General features: G+C 44.6%; 1 protein-coding gene across 3 annotated transcripts in view; it reads right to left on the reverse strand.

Moving 5' to 3' along the window:
* The window catches only part of LOC125232221 (E3 ubiquitin-protein ligase RNF144A), a 269,452-nt gene that overhangs the window by 34,276 nt on the left and 213,796 nt on the right, over positions 1–21,380 (reverse strand). For all 3 annotated transcript variants that reach the window (XM_048137858.1, XM_048137860.1, XM_048137859.1), the window contains one exon: positions 8,581–8,711. In XM_048137858.1, coding sequence (XP_047993815.1) covers positions 8,581–8,711 — 131 coding nt within the window. The remainder of the gene's footprint in view (positions 1–8,580; positions 8,712–21,380) is intronic.

The raw sequence follows: 21,380 nt of genomic DNA on the forward strand, positions 1-21,380 counted from the left end.
GTTACACTAAACCCGAGTTCTCCTAGATGCAGCCAGGGTTCAGCATCAGCTGGACTTCGGGTACTGCTTACTCGAGTACTCATCAAGAAAAGTCCGATGACGAAAACAGCGTTTGCCTGTGTTACACTAAACCCGAGTTCCCATAGGTGCAGCCAGAGTTCAGCATCAGCTGGACTTTGGGTACTGCTCGCTCGAGTACTCATCAAGACAAGTCCGATGACGAAAACAGCGTTTGCCTGGGTTACACTAAACCCGAGTTCCCCTAGGTACAGCCAGGGTTCAGCATCAGCTGGACTTCGGGTACTGCTCACTCGAGTACTCATCAAGACAAGTCCGATGACGAAAACAGCGTTTGCCTGTGTAACACTAAACCCGAGTTCCCCTAGGTGCAGCCAGGGTTCAGCATCAACTGCACTTCGGGTACTGTTCACTCGAGTACTCATCAAGACAAGTCCGATGACGAAAACAGCGTTTGCCTGTGTTACACTAAACCCGAGTTCTCCTAGGTGCAGCCAGGGTTCAGCATCAGCTAGACTTCGGGTACTCATCAAGACAAGTCCGATAAAAAAAACCGGCCAAGAGCGTGTCGGGCCACGGTCAGTGTAGGGTTCCAAAGTTTTTCATATTTTTCTCAGAAACTACTGAACCTATCAAGTTCAAAACAATTTTCCTAGAAAGTCGTTATAAAGTTCTAGTTTTGTGATTTTTTTTCATATTTTTTAAACTTATGGTTCAAAAGTTAGAGGGGGGGGGGGGCGCACTTTTTTTTTCCTTTAGGAGCGATTATTTCCGAAAATATCAATATTATCAAAGAACAATCTTAGTAAACCCTTATTCATTTTTAAATACCTATCCAACAATATATCACACGTTGTGGTTGGAATGAAAAAAAAATCAGCCCCCACTTTACATGGGGGGTACCCTAATAAAACATTTTTGCCATTTTTTATTTTTGAACTTTGTTGGCGTGATTGATTTGATATACATATTGGGACCAAATTTCAGCTTTCTAGTGCTAACGGTTACTGAGATTATCCGCGGACGGACGGACGGATAGACAGACATGGCGAAACTATAAGGGTGCCTAGTTGACTACGGAACCCTAAAAAGCAGCGTTTGCCTGTGTTACACCCGAGCAAAGCAGGAGCCTATCATAACTAATAATAATAATAAAAATGTTTATTTATCAGCTCACAAAGGATTCCGAAACTATATGTATTTGGTATTGAAAATTGAACCTTATTTTATCTACAGCCGTTTCCATTAAACAGAAACGCGCAAATATCACACACAGTGCCGCCATAGGTAACGATCGTATGTTATTTCGTTCGGAGTAATGTGTGCTTTATGAGCGAGGTACAGGATTTAAACTCGCACGATATGATCTATAAGGGAAAGCAAATAAAACCCAATATAAGGCTCACCCTTATGGCGTTAGGCTGAGCCGATGATAAGGGTTTTGAAAGGGTATTGGGCTATTTTAGGTAAGCGCTTTCGTTAGGGCTTTAAAAGCAAAATGAAAGGGTATCGCGTCAAAAGGGTAGGGTAAGTTAAGCCTAACGAAATACCCATACAAAACCCCGTATAAGGGATAGCGGGCCGGTCCCTGCTATACAGTGACATGACACGAATGACACGATATTTAGTCATATCTAGTCATATGTAGGTAGGTAATTGACATATCTTCAACGTAAAAAATTAATAGAAAAAAACAAGTATGAAGGTTTTTTTTATTTGCTTTCTAGCTTTTTAACCCTTAAATGCATGAATTTTTCTTTTAACGAGATATTAATATATGTGATAGACAATGGTTTTCTGACTCTGGGAAAAATAATCAAAAAAATATTTAAGATCGATTTTCATACTAAATCAGTGTTATATACACGGTGTTTCCGGTATCACTCAAAACCTCAGACACCCCAACTGATTTTTATTTTTTTAAACTCATCTAGAGTATTCATCTTTTAATCTGATCGTTACTTTTTTTTAAATTGAATTTTTAATTTTCTGTACAGCTCTACTTGACTTTTAGCTCTACACTCAATAAAATAATTGCTAACTAGCATCATAAACCATAAGACTATTTATTTGTGTACGTTACTGCCACGACATAAGGTTTACCAATAGACAGCTAAGATGTCACTGTAAAACACTTTAAAGCTTTGTCACAGTAAACTTCAAATTGGACAGGTAATCGCAGTAAGCAAATAAACTCAATATTCAAAATGACAAGGTTGTAATTAGGTACGAGTTCAATTTGTTATGACTTATGATAAACATTAAGATTAAACTGACAAACAACGTCAAACTAGTAGCGGAAAAAATAATCGTCCAAGTAACCGGCCAGTATTAATACCCCTTAATACTGAAAAAAGGTAAACAACCTCTAGCAATGCGATATACACAATGTTGTATTACGAGTACAATAGAATGGGCACGTAAAAAATAACTAATAATACTAATTTAAATAAAAATATTACCGCCATCAAGATACAGCTCAATCGATTCTACTCTCGATTCTGAACAAACGGTTTTCAGGTTTTTAGTGTTAAGTGAAACACGGTGTATAAGTTAAATAGGCCAAATCTCATTTATATAAATATATCGTAATTGGTAAGTTTTGTTAAAAAAAATGCTACTATAATAAAGGTACACTATTTGTGAAACCTTTATGATAAAATGTTTAAACATAAACTAATTACTACCTCCGAAAAAATCAGCCTAAATCACATACTAAAAACCGGCCAAGAGTGTGTCGGGCCACGCTCAGTGTAGGGTTCCGTAGTTTTCCGTAGTTCCGTAAAAACTACTGAATCTATCAAGTTCAAAACAATCTTCCTAGAAAGTCTTTATAAAGTTCTACTTTTGTGATTTTTTTCATATTTTTTAAACATATGGTTCAAAAGTTAGAGTTTCCATTTTTTATTTTTGCACTTTGTTGGTGTGATTGATATACATGTTGGTACCAAATTTCAGCTTTCTAGTGCTAACGGTTACTGAGATTATCCGCGGACGGACGGACGGACAGACAGACATGGACATGGCGAAACTATAAGGGTTCCTAGTTGACTACGGAACCCTAAAAATCGCCATCGTCCTGTTTTTTCACACTTTTCCGCCATTTCATCTAAATCCTGAAATAATAAATAGTATATCGTTATATTATTTAATTTATTTAATTGTATATTAAATAATAAATAATAATAAATAATGAATAATAATCAAGCAATAAATGTGATTGTGGATAGCTAGGATACAATCATATCGAGCCACGGGCCATCAAATATATGATGCATATATACACCACCATGCATTTAAGGGTTAACATAAGAGTCTAACTTGCTGCAGACCCTTTAGGCCGAAAGTCCACTATCATAATAATATGCCATCCTTTTTCTTCACGTTGGAAAAAAAGGGAGGCATACAGACCTATGATCATATATCTATGATAGTGGACTATTAGCTTTATACATATATAGGCACACACAAACGGACTCTAATTTTCATCAACACAAGTGTGTGGTGTCAGCAAAACTGACAGTGCCTAGGGCCTACTACAACTGATTGATTGATCATCTCTAATCCGGCCCACTTATACATCCAATATGTCAGTTCTCAAACTGTCTGTCAGTTTAAATTGCGGCTTTGATTAGGCACCATAGTGACATTGACACTTGACTGACACTGACAATTCTTTTTTTTAGTTCGAATAGGTAGACGTTTGACCACGATCACACCTGATGGTAAGTGATGATGCGGTCTACGGTGGAGCATTTTGTGCCTATTTCTGGTTTAACAAGTAACATTAAAGCCTCCGCCACACATAAAGCGTTTTGGTAGCGTAGCGTCAGCGGAGCGCAATGATAGCGGTGCGCCGGCGGAACGCTGGCGTTCCGCTCGCAATCCGCGCGCATTCCGCTCGCAATCAAAACGCACATGTGTGGCCGAGCTTTAATTGTTACTCAGCGTCAATATGTCCTTATTGAACAAAACACAACCTTCAAACCTTTAAAAAAAACCGGCCAAGAGCGTGTCGGGCCACGCTCAGTGTAGGGTTCCGTAGTTTTCCGTATTTTTCTCAAAAACTACTGAACCTATCGAGTTCAAAACAATTTTCCTAGAAAGTATTTATAAAGTTCTACTTTTGTGATTTTTTTCATATTTTTTAAACATATGGTTCAAAAGTTAGAGGGGGGGGGACGCACTTTTTTTTCCTTTAGGAGCGATTATTTCCGAAACTGTTAATATTATCAAAAAACGATATTAGTAAACCCTTATTCATTTCTTAATACCTGTCCAACGATATATCACACGTTGGGGTTGGAATGAAAAAAAATATCAGCCCCCACTTTACATGTAGGGGGGGTGCCCTAACGAAACATTTTTTTCCACTTTTTATTTTTGCACTTTGTTGGCGTGATTAATATACATATTGGTACCAAATTTCAGCTTTCTAGTGCTAACGGTTACTGAGGTTATCCGCGGACGGACGGACGGACGGACGGACGGACGGACGGACGGACAGACAGACATGGCGAAACTATAAGGGTTCCTAGTTGACTACGGAACCCTAAAAAGGGCGTACATCCATTAAGTACATCCTTAAAGGCCGGCAACGCACCTCCAACCTTTTTGGTGTTCCGAGTATGTTACGAATAATTGCATTCGCATTCGCATATGCGAAAGATTCGTATTCTTTTAAACATTTGCATTCGCTTCAAACGATGCGAATGTTTTGCGAATGCGAATGTGTGCAAGTCGCAGCTTGTTCCTCGCCCGCGCCGGCCGCTCCAATTGCTACTTGTCGACTGTCGACTCGCGCATGCGCAGATATCTCAAATTCGTACGGCGTGAAGTTCGTACTCGGCATTTTGACCAATAGTAAGCATTTTTACCCAGCGGGTTGTTGGTGATTGCTTGGTTTTTATTTTGGTTTTTTATGAAATTCAGCGATATTCGCATTCGCATTCGCACATTCGCATTCGCATTCGCGAATGTGACACATGCGACATTCGTGACATCCCTAGTTCCGAGTGTTCATCAGGCCACCTGTCTGCTCATTTGCGTACCATCGCGTAATAACTGATATAGTAGAGTGATATTGCACAAAGCATTTCGTTATTGTAGCCGCGATGGTCACCTTGGCTAGGCTAGCAGATATAATAAGTTATAATAAATCTGTCCGATGCCGTTACGCGATTAGATACAAATATGGTTGTAAACAAGAATGTTAGCAAACATGGCCATCAATAACAATAAATTGGCATTTACACGTGAGTTACAACTGATTACTGCTGTATCATATTTTTGTTACATGTTACTCGTGATACGAGATCATCAGATCACTGTTATGACTAGTTATGACAATTTTTATTTTATAATCGTTTCTTTGCTACTTTGGTTGGGATAAATAGACACCAATTTAGAGCAAAAAAAATATTCCTTTGAGTTACAAAAATATCATTAACTAGATTTAAGCCAGTAGAAGAATCTTTTGAAATTTCAAAAGATTTTATCATTTAAAAGAAATAGAAAACGATTACTTCAAAATTCTATTCTTCTAGATATCATTTATGCTACAAATACAATACTATACGGATCACCAAGAGCTGTTTCGATAATTAAAATGTAACGAAAAAAACGAAAACTATTTAAAAAATATACTAGATCCTGCATTTAGACCAATTTAAAGAAATTTAGGCCAGGCTCTATATCTAAACGACTTTTCGGCTGTTATTTCTTTTAAATATATTACGCGACACTCTTTTGTTTACGTTATCTTTAACATGTCAAACTACGAACAATACTAACACACACCAGACGACTCAAAATTTATGAGATATATTAAACTAGTAATAAATAAGATTAATCTTAACCAGAACATTGAAGCGCAATAAATCGTATGATAAATGTTAGCACTCGAGACGAAAACTAGGACATAGTTAATTATAGCTGTGCCAAAAGACATTGGCTGTCGAAATCGTATGAATCTATAATACGTATGACTTTGATTTAATATTAGCGTTAAAAATATCTAGCTTTTCTTTGCTATTTGGTCTGTGTGGCCTCACAATATAATATTCTCTTTCATTGAAATCGATTCATTGGTTTCAGGCCGAACAAGGTGCTTTTGAGGGCGTAGTGCTTCTATAAATCCGCCGGTAGTTAAAAACTAGTAAAGAATCTTTTTTTTTTACTAGCTTTTATTCAACTTTGCCTTGTTAGTATGTTAGTGTGCGTCAAAACGTAGAAGCTGAATTTGACCCACTTCCCAGTTTACGATTGAGCAGAAAACAACAACATATCAAAATCACGTGACAATGCAATATTATGGTATCGTGGAGCTGATCTGATGATGGAGCAGAAAGGTGGTCATAGGAACCCTATCATGAAACGTAGTATCCCCATCGAGTAAGGGTTTTTAGAAACGTCTCGGAGAGCAGTACATGACTGTTGAAAGAAAGGTACAGTCGGCGATAATAGCTTGTGCCAAAAATGAAATTTTTGCAAAAAACTTATTTGGTACATATCTTATACGGTTTAAGCGGGAGTCATGCTTGTAGGGTGAAACTATTTAATTATAGTTACTTACGTATGATGAAGCAAATGACTGTTGAAAAAACAAGGTGTATAGTTAGAGGTATCTTGAAAGATACACTGCCTAGGAAAGGGTTAATTTAAACTACACTCTAGGGTCTCTAGTCTCCACTATAAATAAAACCTACTAAAGAAAGGCAATATTCTTTGCCCCGGGCAAGCTTTTACATTAAGTGGCGCTCGCGAGGGCATTGTGACGCTTCTATAAATCCTAGCCTTTCTTCTGTCGCCATTCTGGAGGCGACATGAATGCCCGTAGAAATAGCTAGCGATTCAATATAAGCATTAACTAAACTCTGCACATCCATTTTTTTTTTTTTTTTAGAATCTTCCAAAATTGATGTAGAAGAGTTTAAGGTTGACATGATGTAAATAATTACACTCTAGGCTGCATAAAATATAAGAAAAACTATCTATAAAGACCCATATTCTCTATTGTGTCCCAGCAAGTTTTAACATGAAAATGTTAATAACATTATGCAAGAAAATGTCGGTGCAGACGACGCGGCGCCATAGCTAAAACGTTATCTTAATGACAATACAGATCTATGATAAATGATAACGACAGCGCGAATAACGTCATCGCAAAACATACCAAGCATTATCTTATCTTTCTAGTGTGATAAGCTCGCAGCTGATACATCGTGCCATTCGCTGTGACGCACGAATAACCTTTAATCGCGTGACAATAGAAACAAAGGCACGTGTCTTTGTAAATGACACTATGATCTGTGAGAAAACAAGTGTTTCATTTTCATAAAGGTGAGTTCCCACTGGTTCACAGAGAAAATTGCATCAATTGTACGATCAGTGGCCCATTTCTCGAAGCTACAAGCGGAAGTCTCTTTTCAACTAGACATTGACAACCACTTGTAAATTGTAACTTGTGTATTTGTCGTAAAGATGAGTGATGAAACTGATGAATAAGCCACGCTAAGGAGCATAAACAATTCGCATGTTGGCGTCTAGCCCCATTCTTATCTAGTAGTTTCGGAGCAAATAGGCTGTGACAGGTGAGACAGGTAAACAGACGCACTTCTTCCTCGTTACGTTACGTGGGTTCAGTGCATGAATTTTCTTCCATTCTCTTCTATCTTTCATCATCTTAGCACATTCCTTTCTTATGTTCTCTTTCACACAATCCATCGTTTTTTGGGTCCCATTGTGTTTTTCAGTATTCAGTTCTTTATTTGCTAATATAGACACAAAGTTTCCAAGGAGATCGTTTACCACAGCATGGACGGAACCCTAAAACGTTTGTAAAATGCTCTTTCGACTACGCCTCTTGGTAAGATCGCAATAACACTGCGCATGAGCACAATAGGTCGGGAAAGCTATGGACAATGGGTGCCGCGGTTCGTTATGGTGAAAACTGACGGTTTTTGTTGCGCTTTTCTCGTACTTTTATAGCGAGTGAGAGTATTGTCTGTAGATTTTGTCCGTTGTTCTCACGATTAATATTGTGGACAAGTTGTTTTTAGTACAGTCAGGTGCTCTGAGAACTCATGACCTAAGATCCGACCTAAAGATCTTGGGCCAAGCGCAACATTCGTTACTCATTGTGTCCACAAACACGAAGTCTCTTGAATATCGGCTGCCGCTCCATTGGTGAGTCGAAGAACAGTTACCCAAAACAGTATTCTCAAAACACATGAGCCTACTCAAGTTTCAGCAGGGGCGGCTCACTAAGCGATTCTATAGCCGCGCTACAAGTACATGCCAGCAGCCGCGAGTTCGCGGCCCATTCAGAAGTGACGACTGCTCGCGTGAGGTCCGTTTAGGTAAGAATTTAGAATGGCGGCATTTTGTGAACATCAAGGAGTGAGCCTTCTGTACTTGTACTATTATGTATTCTGTGGTTTCAGTGCCACTCTTGGCAATTAAGGTGTTCAAGTCAAAGTTACCACAGACTCTAAAGATAGTCACCGCTTGAAAAAATGTCGGATGATAGGTCATACGCGTTTGTGTCTAAGAGAATCTTACCTCCTGGTTGCACTGTGAGCAGAAGTCGTGCCGACATGTCGGGCAGTGTGCTGGGCTGGCGGCGCGCACTGACACGACGGTGTCGCAGCCGACGCGGGGACAGAACGCTCGGTTCGCGTCCATCGCCACTTCTGTAAACAAATGAAACAAATTGAGACTCTCTGACTTGTGTGTTAGATGCGTGATAGACTACCCCTCCCTGTCATTACTCATTAATAGGTACAATTAGAAGACGTGTGATCTTTCTCGCCGCGACATACTCTCGCGGCAATCATGTGCTAACCCTGCTGAATAGGCTATATTGGGTTTGGTTTTCAAGACCACTCTAGAAGCGATCTCATTGAAATCAAACGGGTATATTGAGGCAAATTATAAGACCTTCCAAACTGTTAACCGCCCAGAAGTGTGTACTTCTGAAAGGTTTCTCATTTTATTATAATTTAATAACTACATAGTTTTCATGTCTCAACGGTTGCAAGATTCGATGGTCCATTAAGTCCATTCACATTTCAACGCTCAACAAGTTACACTGAGCTGATTTAACGACATTAAATAGATCCACCAGTTTCAGTAAATCTGTTAGAGAAACTAGTTTCTTAGAATATCTGACGTCACAATCACAATACCTAATCCAAAGCTGAAACAGCATACCAACACCTCGCTCACTTAAATTATTAAAGTAATTAAAGAAATTACACGACCGAGTTACAAGACTCAAGACTGTTTCAATTACGCCGTCGGTTAAAATACACTTTTCTTATAATAGCCCCTCTTCAGTAGACAATGTAGAAACGATTAGCTTAGTCACTGACGCTATTTTTAACTTGGGTAATGCTTAGTTTAAATTAAGACGGGATAAAGGAGCTGCAACACTTGTGTGCGGTAGCGCAATGTTTACGCAGGAGTGTATCTGTGGTTTTCAGGTTTGATGCTACGATACAAAATTAAAAAAAACACCTAAACAAAAATGAAACATGTGATGTGATGACTGGGTTTTTTTTTAGCCTCTTTTAGTGTCCCACTGCTGGGCAAAGGCCTCACCTGTCCCACTCGCTTCGGAAATTCGTTCAATAATATCTCCACTACTAGTGATTTAAATTCAAACAGGAAAACCTCATTATCACCTAGCCGTTTTTTCCACTCAACCGATCCCTGTTGTCAGAATTTCCCACCATTTTGGGTAGAATGCGTCCAGGTCATCCGCCATCTCCTTTTTGGTCTGCCCGACATAGTGATGACCGATGCTATGAAAAATTTTCTGGTTATCTCCGTACTAGTAAATTCGTTTAAATTTACAATCATTTCCTACTAATAATTGTTATCTGGGCTAGGCCTCCTGAATGGCAATGGATAGAGAAGATCTGTTAATATAATAAGTCACTTTATAAGTAGGGTTGAAAAATGACTTCAAACACAGGTTATCAATAGTAAAACGAATAAAACATATCAAAAACAAGTTTGAGACCAAAGTATTCATTAGTAACAAAAAACCCACAAGACGAATAAAGTCAAATTTCAGTCTTTGACCAAAGTGGATAATGACAAATGAGCCACAAGAGGAACAAGTGACGAACAAAATTATACCAAAATAAGAAATAAACGATGAAACAAAAGACACCAATAATGATACCGCACCAGTAATCCCATATTGAACATCCAAGCCTTTTATGGCAAAGAATACAGTTTCGGCCGAAACCCGTTTCGCCACAAAGATTCGGATTGCAAGTACGAGGACAAAAGTCGTTGAACGCAGTGCTGCGTTGACCTCAAAGACTCACCCACTACGCCACGATTTTGCAACGGGGTTGTTTACAAACGATATGTTTCAAATATTCAACTGAGAAAATAAATTCGAATACTTGAATAACAAACAACGTTTCAAATGTATAAGTATATCTCGTTTGCACGTCCTGTTCCATTTTCTTCTGAATACATTTTTAAATTTTTACTTCAGCATATGTATCTATTTGTGTCAATAGTATTCTTAATATCCTTTTGTTAACTGGCGTGTCTGTTATATGTTTTTCTGCTATGCGAATTCTTTCCACGCTGTTATAGCGCTTTAGGAATAAAACTATTCCATTCGACTTCATTCATGCGAGCGTATGCATATTTTCAATACGTTGATGTTGTCAAGAATAAGAGCTTATATATTAAGGGTTTTCGCTAAACCCTTAGACGCGGAATCGGCTCTAGCCGACCAAAAGTTGCTCCTTAGTATGAAGACGCATGAAGGAGTCCCCCCACATCTAGCGTATCGCGAGCGTAGCGTCGGGCCAACTGTATGGAAAAAAAAAAGACGCCGCGTCGACGTCGTGCCGACGCAGCGTCAGGCTTTGCCATACAGTTGGCCTGACGCTACGCTCGCGAGACGCTAGATGTGAGGGGGGAGGCTAACGAATTTTTGGTCGGCGAAAGCCAGCGTTGATATGTTTGGGGAGATCCTAACACCACCTATCAGCCACGTGTCTTTATTTATATCTCAAACTCACATTTCTAGGTCAATCTCAGGCAGTGAACTCCGATAAGCATTAAAAAAATTGATATCGATAAATCATCGTGACGCTGAAGGCTGGTAATGAATCATCGTAATGGGTTTATCGTTTAATTATAATAGGAAGTGACAAGGAAAGGACGATTACTTCTGTTAGCGACGCGTCGAAATATATGTAAAATAGCATAAGAATTCGATTAAGACTGTATTCGCAATAAAGATTATTTCGTAGGTAGGAAACGGGTAGAACTGCGTTAGTTAAGTTAATTTTGTCAATTCCGATTATTAAGTATGATAATAAGACTCATATGTGATGTATTCGATAGCAGGCAATTCCCATATTCCTTCCTTCCCAAGTCGCGGAAACCGAGTCCAAAGTTCAATCTAAACTCAGACTGTCCATTGGACTACGATTAATAGCCAATAAGCACTAACGTGAGAGGCTTAGAGCGAGAAAACCGAACTCTCCTCTGATTGGCTAAAAATATTTCCTTAAAGTTCCGAAATCATTTTCCTTTCACCCGAAAATTGCCTTAGGATTACTCGAATCCAAGCCAATAACTCGATAACTATAATACATATGAAGATGTAAATAGTTTTAAAACGTAGCTGGGAACTTACGTAACACGATAACCTCCATTTCCATAGTAATATTCCGTTATCGATAACAATGGAGCTCAAGGCGAGCCGCGAAACCAGTCTATTGTATGGCCCGGACGGCTAATCACCTCTTCTATTGTGTAAAAACGTAAACAAACGCAGGTGCATTCCACTCGAGGTGAATGACCCTAGTGTCAGGTGCATTGTTACGTAATTTCGAAGCGATAGCCTAATTAGTTTATAAGTAATTAGGATTTGAACGAAAAATGATAGCGTTAAATTCACGTAATCGAGCGCCGTAACGCGTTCGACCAATCACGACGCGCCATCCGTCGCCTATCGGGCGCAATTATTTACCTCTCTATCGCACGGAGCCTCGCGCTCAGCCGAGTCGTGATTGGGCGAATAAATTGAAATGTTTCTTTCCGTGAAGCGTAGGCGCATTCTGAAAAGGGGTATAAAAGGAACGATCGCTCGGTATGGGACATTCGAATTCGACCGGAACAAGAAGAACCAGCAGCCTCCAAGGAAAACCAGCAGCCTACTACAAGCAGCCTACAGCCAGCAGCCAGCAGCCTACAGCCAGCAGCTAGCAGCCTACAGCCAGCAGCCAGCCACCCTCCACGACGGGTAGCGGCAGCAGCAGAAAACGACAGCATCGCGACGTATCGTCCGTACCGAGCGTTTCGTTAGGATATTAGCTTAGGAGTATTTTTATAACCGCGTTAAAATTAGAGTCGTTGATTATTGTAAATATAAACCATTTGATTTGATTCGTTTTTTAGTTAGTGTATTCCAAAATCATAATCGGTACGGTTGATTGCTGAGGACGACATCGAAGCTCAAGGTACAGGCCCGGGACGAAAGAGTGAGTCGCACGAGCTCCAGCACATTCTCTCCACTTCGAGCCGTCGATAGGAAGCTTTGCGGACGCGGTCTGCAACAGTTTCTGGTCCTTCGAGCCGGATCTTCGTGCGGACTACGGGTCTACAGCGACGTACCTGTCATGAGCGACGACAGGATGGTAAGGACGAGGTCCAGGTCCAACCGAGCTGCGTCAGTGACGAGCGAAGAGGAGAGGCAGCAACTACTCGACGAAGGCGCGTCGGCGGCCCGCGAACGAGAGGCCGCACGCGCAAGCGCTGAGAGGGCGATGGGCGCCGACGCGGCGCGCCCTCCCTCACCTCCTCCGGACCCGCTGGCGTAACGGAAGGGCTTAGCGTCGCCGGCGCGCAACCGATGGGCGCGGCGACAGCTAACAGCACGCTCAGGTATGGATTAACCGTAGAGACACCGAGGTCACCGTCCTACGACACGACATTGCTATGGCGAAGGGATTTAGCCAAGCGGTTACGGCGTCGTTCCAGACCCACGCCGATCCCAGCTAGACATCCCAAGGCTGCCGTCATAGACAGAACTACCGAGAAACGAAAGTCGCTGCAGGAAACTACCAAGGAGGTAAATAAACCAATTATTAAAGCTCAGTCCGTCAGATCACATGCGAGCAGTCGCACTGTGATAGAAGCGCAGCTGTCTCAGGCGGAGCTCGAGGCCAGCGAACGGCTAGCGGAGATATCCCGGAGGGAGTTGCAGCTAGAAGCGGACATGGTACGTAAACGGCTAGACGCCAGAAAACTGCAGATCCGCGCTAATGCGGATAGCGCAGACGAGCACGAATCTGCTGGTAGCGTGCGGAATTCGAATCAAGATCGATTAGACGAATGGCTAGAGAACTCGCGAGACGCGACGTCAAAACCCATTTGTAAGAGGTTAACCGACGAACCTCTACCCAAGTACGAGACTCCGAGACGACCTGCGCAGGCGGAGCGGCATATTCGAGGCCTCTCACCGGACCGCCAGGTATATCGGCGATCGATATCGCCACCGTCGGAGTCGCGTAGGCGATCGATATCGCCACCGGAGCGACGCAGGCGATCGACGACGCCGCCGGCGCGTCGCGAGCGATCGACGTCGCCACAGCTGGACGCGCGTACTCCGCACACGGCGCACACGCGCGCCACCGAAGGTACTGTAGCAGAGTCCATGCTGCACCTGTTCGAGAGGATGCAGATGGCGGCCCGTCCAGCCCCGAAGGATATATTCGAGCTGCCGCATTTCTACGGAGACGTCAGCGAGTGGAGAAGTTTCTACAATACCTACGCAGAGACATCGAAGCGGTATAAGTTTACTGACTACGAGAACGTGGCGCGGCTCAGGATGGCTTTACGCGGGGACGCAAAGACGTGTGTGTCTCACGTGTTATCGACAGCCACCAGACCCGATATGATCGTGAGAATACTGAAAAAGCAGTTTGGACGCAGCGAGGTATTGTTAGACAAGGCGATTGACGACCTGCGAAAGTTGCCGCAGTTGGGGCCTACCGCGAACGACCTCAACACTTTCGCGATAAAAATAATGAACGTGGTATCTACAGTTATGGATATCGATCGAAGGCACTATGCCGATAACCCCATGCTCATCAGAGAGGTTACGGACAGGTTGTCGCCGCATCTTCGAAGCAGATGGTGCGACTACGCGAAGAAACATCGAGACAGCAAGGACCCGGAGATTCTGCAGTTGGCGGATTTCCTCATGGAGGAGAGCGAACAGGAGATGTCCTTCTGTCACGCCCGCGCCGCCCCGAGGCGAGCGCAGGCGCCGTTATCAGTGCCGCACGCGCGCGCAGCCGGCGCTCGCGTGAAAATATCCGCAACGCACAACCCGCCGAGAGCTCCCACAGGACGTCAACACGAGGTGCAGAAAGTGACGTACGCGACACGTCAAGCCACAACATCCCGTTCGACGACGTGCCTGTTCTGCGGTGGCGGTCACCTGACGCCGGACTGCCGCAAGTTAGCCGCCCAATCCGTGGGCGCTAGATGGGAGTGGGCGAAATTAAATCGTATATGCTATCGCTGTATCGACGCGAAGCATATGAAAACACAATGCAAGGCCAAAGCGTGCGGCGTTGCAGGCTGTCCTCACGTACACCATCGACTGCTTCATGCGGACTCGCCGCAGGAAGTGCGTGAGGATACGGCTATGGTGCTAACACAAGAAATCAGGTCAGTACCTACATCGTCAGCAGTGACGTCATCGGCCGAGCCAGCGGACACGACGGAGCCGCGAGCTGCGGACGACGAGAACGACGCCCGCGTGTACGTGTCGTCAACACCGGACTACAGCGTGCTGCTAAAGGTACTACCCGTAACCGTATCAGGTCCAAAGGGAACGGCGCATATCTTCGCTTTCCTTGACGATGGATCCACCTTGTCAATGATCGACCAGGACGTCGCGGACGAGATCGGCGCGGTCGGTCAAGACGAGCCGCTATGCATAAGAGGTATTCAGCGGTTGAAACTTAGCTCAGTGACACAGACGGTCAAGGCTAAAGTAAGCCCCGCTCGTGGCGGCTTGACATACGATATATCCCTAAAAACGGTAGACGGACTAGGGATACGCTCGCAGTCATTAAATAAGAAGCGTCTATTGGAATACGAACATCTGGCGGACTTGGGCGACGAGTGCTACACGGGCATGGGCGTGCCGCAGATGTTAATAGGCGGAGACTTCAGTCATCTTATAAACCCGACGGAGGTGAGGCAGGGCGGCGAGGACGAGCCGTGCGCAGTTAAAACCTCGTTAGGATGGGTTTTCTTCGGGCGAATGCCGAGGTATGTACCAAATAACGAGCAGGTCGTGATGCACTGCCACAGTGACGACAGTGATCTCGTGGAGCAGGTCAAGAAACACTGGGCAGTCGAGGCGCTTGGCATAACGGCAAAGGACAACATTCGACCCGACGACCAGCGAGCGATCGATACATTCGAACGAACAGTAAAGAAGGTAGGACAGAGATACGAAGTCGGCCAACTATGGGCTGCCGACGACATAAAGCTGCCACCGAGTTTCAACATGGCGAAGGCGAGATTACGCAATCTAGAAGCCCGCATGTCGAGAGATCCTGACTTCGCCAACGAGTATCAAGCACAGATACACAAGCTTCTGGAAAAGGGGTACGCAGAGCGCATCATGGAACCACCGCAGTCAGATCGGATGTGGTTTCTGCCCCATTTCAGCGTCTACAATCTAAATAAAGGAAAGTATCGCGCTGTATTCGATTGCGCCGCGAAAAGTCAGGGATGTGCATTGAACGATTTCATCCTCGCGGGACCGGATTTACTACAGAGCCTGCTGGGGATACTACTTCGATTCCGTGAGTGGGAATTCGCCGTCACCGCGGACATACAGGAAATGTTCCTTCAAATACAGCTGCGAAGAGAGGATCGGCATAGTCAGCTCTTCATCTGGAGGGGATCGCGGCGTGACGTGACACCGTGGACGTACCAGCTAAACCGGGTATGTTTCGGTAACATCTCTTCTCCTTTTCTCGCACACTCGGTGCGGAATAGGAATGCGACGGACAACAAGGATCGCTATCCGGACGCGGTCTACGATATCCATAATAATCACTACATGGACGATTATGTGGCATCATATGAGACAGAACGGGAACTCATATCAACAGCGACACAGGTGAGACTAGCACACGCGGAGGCTAGCTTTCGGCTGCGCAGCTACGCTAGCAACAGCGAGTTGTTAATGCGAAACATCGATCCGGAGGAGCGAGCGACGGGACCTTCTCATCTCGGAGAAAAGCAACAGACCGTCCTCGGAATGACGTGGGACCCAGAGACGGATACGCTGGGGTACAACACGAAAATGCTACGAGTGCCAGACGACGTGAAAAGGTACGAGCGATCGCCCACTAAAAGGGAACTTTTGAGTGCCGTAATGTCAGTTTACGACCCATTAGGCCTCATAGCGCAGTATATGATAAGCGCTAAGATCATATTCCAACGTGTGTGGACAAAGGGCACGGACTGGGACGAGCGGCTGCCGGCGGAGGAAGCGGAGGACTTTTTCCGGTGGCTGAGGGCACTGAGCGACGTGTCCGCGCTGCGAATACCCCGACGATACGCCACGCCCACCGGTGCAGTTAGAAGAGAACTGCATATTTTCAGTGATGCATCGACCGAGGCCTACAGCGCGGCGGCCTATTGGCGAGTATCGAACGACGAGGAGGAAACGCAAGTGAGCTTAGCTATAGCGAAAAGCCGAGTTTGCCCGCTAAAGGTAATGACAGTTCCCAGGCTCGAATTAACCGCAGCAGTCGTCGGCGTGCGGCTGGCGGAGACAATTTTACGCGAGCAGCGTTATCCTGTGACAAAGGTGACGTATTGGACAGACTCCATGGTTGTTCTCGGATGGGTTCGCGATGACGCGCGAAACTATCGTCCGTACGTGTCACACCGACTTGCGGAGATCGCCGAGAAAACAGATAGAGACGCGTGGAGGTATGTACCAACCGCTCAGAACCCCGCAGATCGAGCGACGAGATGCCAACCAGCGCAGAGCGTGCGCATCGAGGACGAGTGGTACGAAGGACCGCGCTTTCTCTATGGACCCGAGACATCATGGCCTAGTCACACATCGAATCGAACAGACGACCTGCCTGAGAGGAAGGCGAGGCCGTCAACTGAGACGTCACTGGCGATCATCTCAGCGAAGCCAGACCCTTCGAGCGTATTGCCAGACGTGAGACGGTTTAGCAGTTACGACAGACTGTTGAACGCGACAGCGAACGTCTTGCTATTCATCGAGAAAATGAGAACGAAGAATAAAGCCTTGCAGCTACAAGTCAGACATTTGAGAAAGGCAGAACACATGTGGTTGCAATACAGTCAACGACGAAGCTTTCCCGAAGAGCTTCGAGCCTTAAACCAGAATAGGCTCATCGATCGCAAATCGCGATTATACGACCTGGCACCCGAGCTAGGCGATGACGGCGTGTTACGCATGAAGACGAGGCTGGGCAGCGCTCCAGTATTGTACACCGCGCTACAACCGATAATACTGGATGGCCGCGAGCCATTCACCCGTCTACTCATCCTGCGAGCTCACCGACGATCAGCGCACATTCACAACGAAGCAGTAATCAACGAACTGCGACAAGAATATTGGATACTACATCTGCGGCCGACCGTGAAGTCTGTAGCTCGAAACTGCGCGCTATGCACACTACGACGAGCAACACCGAGAGCGCAGCCCTTAGGCGATCTCCCGCCCGAGCGACTACAGGCGTATCAACGTCCCTTCACTCACACCGCACAAGACTACATGGGACCGATGTTCGTCACGATCGGACGGCGCAGAGAAAAACGCTGGGTGTGTCTATACACGTGCCTAGTGACGCGCGCTATTCACCTTGAAAGCGTGCACAGTCTTTCAACCGACAGCGCGCTACTATCACTACGAAGATTCGCCGCGAGAAGAGGATGGCCCAGGACGATGTACAGCGATAACGCGACGTGCTTCAGGGCGGCGGCGACGGAACTACGTGAGGCGTACCGGCAATGGCTGCCTGTACTGCAAACTTACGCCACTCAGAACCGAATGGAGTGGAAATTCATCCCACCTGGCAATCCTTCGGCCGGGGGCGCGTGGGAGCGAATGATAAGGACAGTTAAGATAGCGATGTCCTACACTTTCAACGAACGAGCACCGAAACCCGAAGTTTTCGAAACTCTACTCGCCGAGATAGAGAATATCGTCAACCGACGACCACTTACACATGTCAACGTCGATCCAGACTCCGAAGAAAGTTTGACTCCAGCACACTTTCTACTTCTTCATAACGCTAACCTACCGATGATTGGCGTTTACGACGAGAACGAGAAGAAGCAATGGAAGATGGCCCAAGCGCTTGCCGACCACTTTTGGCGGCGCTGGACCAAAGAGTACTTTCCTCTACTGGCACCGAGGAAGTCGTCCCACGACGGAGGGCGGCAACTTCAACCAGGCGATGTGGTCATCGTCGCTGAACCCAATGGTCCACGCAGCGTGTGGCCCCGAGGCGTCGTCGAGACTACCTACCCGGGACCCGATGGACGGGTCCGCTCCGCTGACATCAGAACGAGACACGGGACGCTACGCAGGCCCAGCTGCAGGCTGGCGGTCATCGCGTCGCAACCCATGCACCAGGAGTCTTCGACTGCGGGGACAAAATGTTAGCGACGCGTCGAAATATATGTAAAATAGCATAAGAATTCGATTAAGACTGTATTCGCAATAAAGATTATTTCGTAGGTAGGAAACGGGTAGAACTGCGTTAGTTAAGTTAATTTTGTCAATTCCGATTATTAAGTATGATAATAAGACTCATATGTGATGTATTCGATAGCAGGCAATTCCCATATTCCTTCCTTCCCAAGTCGCGGAAACCGAGTCCAAAGTTCAATCTAAACTCAGACTGTCCATTGGACTACGATTAATAGCCAATAAGCACTAACGTGAGAGGCTTAGAGCGAGAAAACCGAACTCTCCTCTGATTGGCTAAAAATATTTCCTTAAAGTTCCGAAATCATTTTCCTTTCACCCGAAAATTGCCTTAGGATTACTCGAATCCAAGCCAATAACTCGATAACTATAATACATATGAAGATGTAAATAGTTTTAAAACGTAGCTGGGAACTTACGTAACACGATAACCTCCATTTCCATAGTAATATTCCGTTATCGATAACAATGGAGCTCAAGGCGAGCCGCGAAACCAGTCTATTGTATGGCCCGGACGGCTAATCACCTCTTCTATTGTGTAAAAACGTAAACAAACGCAGGTGCATTCCACTCGAGGTGAATGACCCTAGTGTCAGGTGCATTGTTACGTAATTTCGAAGCGATAGCCTAATTAGTTTATAAGTAATTAGGATTTGAACGAAAAATGATAGCGTTAAATTCACGTAATCGAGCGCCGTAACGCGTTCGACCAATCACGACGCGCCATCCGTCGCCTATCGGGCGCAATTATTTACCTCTCTATCGCACGGAGCCTCGCGCTCAGCCGAGTCGTGATTGGGCGAATAAATTGAAATGTTTCTTTCCGTGAAGCGTAGGCGCATTCTGAAAAGGGGTATAAAAGGAACGATCGCTCGGTATGGGACATTCGAATTCGACCGGAACAAGAAGAACCAGCAGCCTCCAAGGAAAACCAGCAGCCTACTACAAGCAGCCTACAGCCAGCAGCCAGCAGCCTACAGCCAGCAGCTAGCAGCCTACAGCCAGCAGCCAGCCACCCTCCACGACGGGTAGCGGCAGCAGCAGAAAACGACAGCATCGCGACGTATCGTCCGTACCGAGCGTTTCGTTAGGATATTAGCTTAGGAGTATTTTTATAACCGCGTTAAAATTAGAGTCGTTGATTATTGTAAATATAAACCATTTGATTTGATTCGTTTTTTAGTTAGTGTATTCCAAAATCATAATCGGTACGGTTGATTGCTGAGGACGACATCGAAGCTCAAGGTACAGGCCCGGGACGAAAGAGTGAGTCGCACGAGCTCCAGCACATTCTCTCCACTTCGAGCCGTCGATAGGAAGCTTTGCGGACGCGGTCTGCAACAACTTCCTTCCTTTTTGGTCCTTTAAAGGCGTTCGTGTAAATCACGATGTCAGCCGATACGAAAAGATTTAAGGCCTATACTATACATACAAATAAGGCGAGACGTAAGTCAATGTAAAATTATAATTTTCAGAGAAACGTTTACGCCGAGTCTTGCGGACCGTCGCCGTCGCGTCTCATCGCATCGTCTACTTCCATATCGATAAGGTTTGATTTCGTATGCGTCGCATCGCCGTCGCGCGACCATCGCGCGACCGTCGCCGACGCAAGCCACGGCGTTAGGCTTATTTTGACTTGAATTACAATGACTATTTAATGAAACAAAATGCCTTCTTAGTTTCATGCACATTTCGATTTGCATGTGAAAACTTTTTTCTAAAAATGCTAGACGCCACGGCGACAATAAACGTTTAAAGTAGTGAGGTTAAGAAAACGCCGTTTTAAATCCAAAGGGCATGCTTTCAATCTCATGTGATCCCTTAGCTGTAGTGAAAGCCGTATAACTTTTATTGCGTAGTTGCATGCAATATGAACCGTCGCTTTACGATTGCATCGGCGTAAAATGGCATGAAACTATTTTATTAGCTGGGTTTTAACAACCGCACTGACGTTCTAATGTATAGTACTTTACAAACATAAATGCTACTAGCCCGTAAAAAAGCCAATTTTGTTTCACTTATATTTTGTTGTAAACAATATCTGTTCTTATTTAGACGACGACTGTTACAAAATGACAAACGTGCGCGTTTGGACAAAAACTTAAGTTGAATGAGTTTATAACTTTTTAACCCCCGACGCAAAAACGACGAGGTGTTATAAGTTTGACATGTCTGTCTGTCTATGTGTGTGTGTCTGTCTATCATGTCTGTGGCATCGTAGCTCCCGAATGGATGAACCGATTTAGATTTTTTTTTTGTTTGAAAGCTGAGTTAGTCGGGAGTGTTCTTAGCCATGTTTCATGAAAATCGGTCCAGTATGTCGGGGGTTTTTTCAAAATTTTAATTTTGTGGTTAGATTAGTCTGTAAGACGAAGATTACGTTACGGATTACGGATCTCATACGGCGCGTAAGATAGTGTGAAACTGCCTTAATGAAGTCAACACACGGCCGTGACATCGAGTTGAAGTGCGCGTTATGCGCATGCAATCAGGTAAGTGAGGAACGCATGCCTTATTTAACTTTACAGTACATATGGTGCTGCTTTCTCGCACTAGTGCGCAAAGTGGTACTTTATGTGCCTATGCC

The sequence above is a fragment of the Leguminivora glycinivorella genome, chromosome 12 (genome assembly GCF_023078275.1).
Source record: "Leguminivora glycinivorella isolate SPB_JAAS2020 chromosome 12, LegGlyc_1.1, whole genome shotgun sequence".
NCBI lineage: Eukaryota > Metazoa > Arthropoda > Insecta > Lepidoptera > Tortricidae > Leguminivora > Leguminivora glycinivorella.